Source organism: Notolabrus celidotus, chromosome 6, assembly GCF_009762535.1.
Source record: "Notolabrus celidotus isolate fNotCel1 chromosome 6, fNotCel1.pri, whole genome shotgun sequence".
NCBI lineage: Eukaryota > Metazoa > Chordata > Actinopteri > Labriformes > Labridae > Notolabrus > Notolabrus celidotus.
This window is the reverse complement of record NC_048277.1, coordinates 24130375-24137343: the sequence shown is the minus strand read 5'-3', so window position 1 is coordinate 24137343 and position 6969 is coordinate 24130375. Positions and strand designations below refer to the sequence as shown.

The following is a 6969-nucleotide window of genomic DNA, read 5'->3' as shown; positions in this document are numbered from 1 at the left end:
TTCATAGTCTGATTCCTCTCCCAGATGTACACTTGTTGATTTTAGTTGTATTTTAGTTTGGTAGTGAAGTGAGAAAAGCTTGTTATTCTTACAACACTTTACAACCAGAACACACTTATAAATGTCTCCTTCAGAACCCCTTGCTGTCATCAGTCTGTGTCAATCAGCATCTTCCTCTGCATTAATTACTTACAACCAAAATCACCATCTCCATGAAGCTACTAAAACAGTAGTAAAGTAACACTAACAAACACAATAAACATTTGATTTGATTTGATTTTTTTAATAGTTTGATACAATGCCTACACATGATATCTAAATTTCTTTACAGTAGAAAAATAATGTTTTGATTTTAGGAGTGCTACAATTATATGTAGGTAATCAAATCATTACTTTAAGATAAAATAGTCCAGGATAATGGGCCAAATCTGTCATAGTCGCCAACGAAACATTCTTCTAACACCCTTTTTCACTCTCATGATTTCCCTCAACAGCACACACAAAAAAGAACATGATACATACTCCAAAAGAATACAAACAAGATACATTTTATACATATCACTGTAATAAGGAAGATTAAATGTAAAGGAGAATAATGAAAGAAATACAAAAAACACATGGTAATATACAACAGCAGAATTAACCATACAATGATGAAACCACATCTGTGTGTGTTACAGCTGGGGATGATTTGAAAGCGTATTAAAGTGGATGCCTTGACTGTTTGAAATACAGAAACCATTTATGCTGAGTACAACTGTAGCTAAAAAATGAGTCAGGTGAAGCAGCTCTTTGGGTTTGTGCAATTTACTGATTTCAGTGTCTAACATACCTAATGTGCCTTTTTTTACACATTTATAAGACATATACCATGCAGTGGAAACAACAGAGCATTTTACTAAAAGAGGTGCACATTCATTGTACTGACGAAGGGCCATACACGGGCAGTATCTCTACAGTGCTTCAGGGTGAAAAATGAGCGCTGACGGATTGTAGGTAGAGAACTTTCACTGAAATGTGGGAAGTCAGACACCCTGCTGTTTGTTCAGCCGGATGAGGGCGTCACCGACGATGTCCAGCTCATGTCGCAGCTCCTCCACCACGCTTTTGATACTGGGAGTGTCTTTTAGCACATCCACACTCTGAGTGTACGGGTTGTATCGGACTGTGAAGGGACGTTTGATGGTCTTGGCAAACTCCCTGAAAGGATATTATCATTAGAAATATGTTGTTAAATGAATATGAGGAAAACAGTGTGGATAATCTTCATCTATCATTCTAATTATCTCATGTTGAATTAGGAAACTGAGCGTCCATGCTCACCTCATCTTGACTTTGGCTTCCTCAAAGCTGTCTGACACAAAGTAGACCTCCTGGAAAGTTGTGATGATGCATTCTTGTTTGGATGTCACTTTGGGGTCAAAAGGCATTATTCTTGCATTGCCAGAAAGTGCATGCTGTAATGGAGAAATGACAAAAAGATATTACAACCTTAGTAAGTAACACACAAACTTAGGTCATTTGATTCTATGAAAAACAGTCTTTAACCCTCCTGTTATGTTCGTTTCTCTGGAACAGCCATAATGTTCCCATGTCAATTTGAACCTGGGCATATTCAATTATCCACAAGTGTCGGAACCACAAAAAATCCCAATACACATTTTTTAATACAATTTTCAACTCCATTACTAACCATTTAAATCAAGATTTAGTCCATTGGTGTTCTTTAATTCTCACAGATCATGGTTCAATGAGAATAACTCACTCGTTTTTCATTAAAATTCATGTTAAAAAAAGTTTAAATGTATATTGGAAAGCCCTAAATATAAATACAAGTCATAGATTTTTGTTTATTTTATTTCACATTTTTAAATTTTTTTTTTATGAAGTGATGTTGATAAATTAACACGACACCTCTGTCACATGCTGCCCAGATTTTTATGCTGTATTTAGCTGGTTTGGAAGGCATATATTGCCTAAAATAGGCTTTTAAACGGGTCAATTTTACCCGCAACATAACAGGAGGATTAAAGAGCTACTAGTATGAAATGTTAAAACTTACACAAGGACTTATTTCATATTTTGAATACGACAATTTAGAGGATTTGTCTAGTTAGAAAGTGGGTCTATAGGTAATAATACTCTTCAAGCACTTTTCAATATACACTCTAAGTTGAGTTAGTACATTTGCTTGTGTGAAAATATAGAATCAAGAGTGTGTTAACAAGTCCATTCAAAGCCCTGTTTAAATATTTACCTTCAGCTCACTGATGGATGACAGCAGTCCTGCTCCATATGCTCGCAGCTGCCCTTCTTGTTTGCATAGGCCAAACTCCACCGTAAAGAAGTAACACTGTGACACAGGAATAAACAGAATTTAAATAAATAATATTTTACAATTAGATTACATCTCTACTGATCATATGTCTGTATCAGTGTTACTCACTGTGGCAAGCTTCTGTACTGAGTCATCTGAGGCCCCAAGTGAAGCGAGTCCGATCTCCTGAGAGAACTGGGCGAAGCTGGGCTCTGCCAGCAGTGGGACGTGACCCAGCAGCTCATGGCATGTGTCCCTTGATAACAAAGGATTAACCAAATATCAGGACAAACAGCTATGAATGAATGTTGACATGCCTTTTTTAATATAACAGAGTATATTACTCACGGCTCTGGGGTGTATAAGGGGTCGGAGCTGTGCCGCACATACTGAGTACAGTGGAAAACACGATAGGCCAAACCAGCAAGGAAGTCACGGGGGGAAAGATAACCAGCCACAGGCCTGATGGTAAATCCAGTGCGTTCTGAGAAGATTTGAAACACAGATGAGTAAAAGAAATACATCTTTTTTATTTAAAGCAACAGAAAAACCTTTAATTGCAATTAAACCGACCTCTGAGGAAGCGTGAGACGTCTTCCAGCTGAGGGATGTTGTCCTCCCTGAAATCACAGTATTTGGACAGCAGTGGCAGGTTCTTCAAGTACTCCCGGCAGGCGTGGGTGGGGTACAGCTTGTTGAGCTCCCTGTACACAACGCCCCAAGTCTTCACTTCCTCCTCTGTGAACTGAATTTGAGGAATGGGATCCCCGCTGCAACAACAAAGAATAATTCTGAGTTTCAGATTAAAAACTTAACAGATTTTCGAAATAACTATTTGGATATACGAGGAGAACTCACTGTTTATATGACATGGCAATGTCAGCAAAGTACTTTCGCCTCTTGCGGTAAACATTGTCTTTGAAACCCTGTGACAGAGCAGAACAGAAAGGCATGAGAGGAATTCAAATTGAAGATTCGTATTATTGCGAGAAGTCAACCGATAAGCTGATTAGAGTTTACATACCGGGTGATCTGCATCCAACTCAGAGCCGTACATGAGGACACGGTTTGCACACTTGTCCAAGTCTGAAATCTTCTTTGGGAACCAGGGAACGTTACACATATCTGAGAGGAGACAAAAATGTGTTCTTTACTGTTGTTTGGCATAATGTGATATCTTTGTAATACACTATCTGCAGGATTTCATCTACCTTCTTCTTGTAGACACGAGTTATCTGGCAACTCCATATCAACTATGTTCACATGCTTCCGAAGCAGCTGAATGATTTCATTGAGTTGTTCATGGTTGCTGTCACAGTCCACATATATTTCAAACTCAGAGTTGCGTCTCTTGGATTTTCTGGACTCTATATGAACAAGGTTGACGTGGTTTTCCTGCAAGAAACAAAGACGTTTTAAATCAGTATTATAAATACAGAGGCTACATGCAGATCAAATGGAAACCCCAAATTAAAATTATACATAAACCATTATTAGTTTAATAATTGTGCCCTTACTTGAAAGAGTTTAAGCGCCTTCACTAGTCCTCCCACTTCATTCTTGAGGGAAAAGATGATTGTGGCTCTCTCTTTCTCTGATGAATTCTTCTTTTCTGAGTTTTCTTCAATTTTTGTAAATGTTGATTTGTTTATCTGGAAACAGAAATGAAGAAGGGCTTGATTTTAATTTACAGAGAAACTTCACCATTGGCCAACCAATTGCAGCTTACTCCTAAATGGTCATACAAAGATATTTAACAATTTTCAACTTTTTTTAAAATGAATTGTGTGATTATTTCATCCAAAGATATGTAGTATTGTTGAATAAAAATATGTAACTACATACTTTAAATAGAAGTAAAACCATTTGAGAAAGGTGGCACGGAAAGTAATAATTATGTGTGAACAGCACCTCTATGCACAGTCAGGTTTCAAAAACTAAGTAAATGTATAAGCCTGATTTAGTGTGGACCATTCTAAAGTGCCATAGCAAAAAGCAGATTATTCTGTTACATTAATGAACAACTTCTAATCACTCCAGATAAAATCCCAAACCCTTTCAACCTCCCATCCAACGAACTTACAAACCAAACAGTAAGTGGTTCGGTATAAGTCCAAGAGAACTGTCTAACAATGATGCACTTTAAACTAAATATTTAACTATGGGCTCTTTCTTCACATTGATTCTAACAGTATCTTCAGAAACGATGGATACATGTGCATGCCAACCAACCCTGCTTTACATTCAGCACCCTGGACAGCGCTCTCACGTGCGCGCTGCATACGCAAGGGGAAAATGAGCGTAATCCTTCATCAGATTTTAGTAGTCAGACTATAGTGTGCTCACAGCACCGAGAATCTAATCTGTTAAGATTGAGTGTGACGGTTACGCATTCATCAACGTTTCACAATCATCGATTTAGAAACTGCATTTCACTCCTGGCATGCGCACCTGTGCTCTTAAAAAATATTAAATATTTAGATTTTTAAAAATGAAATTAAGGAGATTAAAGAATCAAATTAATTTAGTTTAGTTTCTGCCTACCACATTTCGCCCATCAAGCACTGTGTAGAGTGCGCGGCACATGAGTTTTCGGTGGAACCTTGCCGGTATCATCCCGAGTGTGGAGAGACTGGATCTGGCAGCTGCGGGGTCAACTCTTTTTGCGTCTCGGTTTAACTAAGATTAACTTGTCTCTGTCTGACAGAATCGCCTTATAACTAGATAGAAGGGAAGCCTATTATTAGTTGCTCGCGTGCTGGGATCTTAGCAGACATTAGGCAGCGTTTAATCACCTCAGCGCGCACTTTATGGGATGGTTTTACGCACAGCTTCTCCTCATTAAAACGATACTTTCACGAGCTTCAAGATCTAAATGTATTTACAGCATATCGACACAAATTAAAAGTCAATGAGATTGTGATGGTACATTTCATACAGTTTAAAATGTCTTCTGTGTTTTTGTTCAATGTGAGAGAGTGTGGCTCACAGTCTGACGAATGGCCTAAAGAACCATTTGGTGAGATGTCTAGTGAGAGTCAAAATGAGAGTTCCAGTTTGAGGTCTACCGTGCACGGCAAGTGAAACTCAAAAATGAAGTCACAATTTAAGGAAAAATCGTCTCAAGCTTATGTGTCGAATTTTTGCGCATACAATACGCATTTTTGGTGGCGTATTTTTTAAGAACTAGAATATGACGCTGCGCAGCATAATTGATCAACGATTGCTGGCAAAAGGGTAGAATTGGCATATCCTTTATAGCTACGTTTAAGAAGAAAAAAAAATTCTACTTTATAGTATTGTTCTATATCGTCCCTCTGTGTCATTTACATGCGCCATAATGAGACTTCACACACTGATCGGCTCTTCTTTTATCTCGTCCCTTTTAACATGGAAATCTGCAAAGGATGATCAGATTGATCAATAGCCCAATGAAAATTTGTCGTTGTGAAATTTAAGTTGTCCCACTTTAACCCTCTTAACTCTTTGACGTAAATTATATATCCAAACAGCTTAAATTAATCTGCGCTGACGACAATGTACAGGCTTATTCATTAAGACGTGCCGAAACAATCTCCACTCCAACAATGTCAAAACAAAGTAGTCCTCAACTATCAAGAAAACATCTTGATCTTCCTAAGTTTAAGCGTCGCTGGAGCTTCTATTAAAAACAAAAAATATTTAAAACATGACAAAAGTTTTGATTTTTACCTCATTGTTGAGCAGTTTTTCTTCAAAGCCGATGTTTATGGAGTCAAAAGATCTTCCTCTACGTGGTCCTTCGTTTTTGTTTGAATACATATTAAAGTGCTGCTGGGTTGTTCGCCTTTAAAAATAATTCTAACAGGTGTTTTGTCTTTAATACCCTCCGCTCTGTAAAGAGGACTGTCTACCCCGAGAGGGAGAGCGCCTTGCTATTTAACAACAGGCAGAAATAGGAGGGGGCTGTAATCTCACCCACAGCAGCAAATGAAAAAGAGCAGTCCTGCTCGCGTCACTGGGGGAGGAAAATGGGTATCTTTCATTTCACCAAAAGGCCTGAAACAGCTTCAATGGGATCTATCACAACGTCAGAGAGAAGGAAACACCAGATTGAACTGCTTTCTGTAAAATATTTACATTTTTCTTAGACAGTAGATACAGCATCTGTTATAAAAGATAGAAAAGGTGACATGCTTTATTGTTTTTTTCCTCATTTTTGAAAAGCTGGACTTCACTTTCACAACATATGTGGAAAAATGTTCCATCATATTTAGACTGAACTCATTTAGTTTGCATGTAGACCTCTTGGAGTTATTACACACAGTTAATTCTCCTCGTTTGTTGACACCTTGAGACTAAGAGGAGGTCAAGGTTTAAGAGGATTCGAGTGTAGCCCACCTGCCTTCATTGTACTGTGATCCAAACATGCCCCCCTTTTTAAAATCCAGCCCTCTGTACTGTAAGCACCTCTGGGTGCTCGTGCACACAGCACATATAATCTGCATGTTTCCTCGACTTTAACACCATGGGCCTTTTAATACGATCAAGACAATCAGTGGAGAAAGCCTTATGGGGCTCTGCAGGCAGAACCAAGGCAAGGGAGCACTGGATGTGAGAGACCTCATTACTTTAGACAGATAACACCACTGTTCTCTAAGCTTTAGTGACTT

General features: G+C 38.4%; 1 protein-coding gene across 1 annotated transcript; it reads right to left on the bottom strand.

Annotated features, from left to right (window-relative positions):
• Positions 1 to 284: 284 nt before the first annotated feature.
• Positions 285 to 6208, bottom strand: tph1a (tryptophan hydroxylase 1 (tryptophan 5-monooxygenase) a). The gene is made up of 11 exons (XM_034685101.1): positions 6029 to 6208; positions 3835 to 3969; positions 3529 to 3712; positions 3342 to 3442; positions 3176 to 3243; positions 2891 to 3087; positions 2666 to 2801; positions 2447 to 2573; positions 2258 to 2353; positions 1324 to 1457; positions 285 to 1200 (listed from the first exon to the last, which is right to left on the bottom strand). Exons 1-11 carry the CDS (start codon positions 6116 to 6118, stop codon positions 1026 to 1028), a joined length of 1443 nt encoding a protein of 480 aa, XP_034540992.1. The 5' UTR covers positions 6119 to 6208; the 3' UTR covers positions 285 to 1025.
• Between the last annotated feature and the right edge of the window lie 761 nt (positions 6209 to 6969).

What these genes read in the sequence shown, in the direction of transcription:
- tph1a (XM_034685101.1), bottom strand. Translation starts at nt 6,118, where the DNA reads ATGTATTCAAACAAAAACGAAGGACCACGTAGAGGAAGATCTTTTGAC. An exon ending in CAGTACAGAAGCTTGCCACA is followed by an intron (nt 2,354 to 2,446) that starts GTGAGTAACACT and finishes CCTGTGTCACAG; the next exon opens with TGTTACTTCTTTACGGTGGA. An exon ending in CATCCATCAGTGAGCTGAAG is followed by an intron (nt 1,458 to 2,257) that starts GTAAATATTTAA and finishes TCTCCATTACAG; the next exon opens with CATGCACTTTCTGGCAATGC.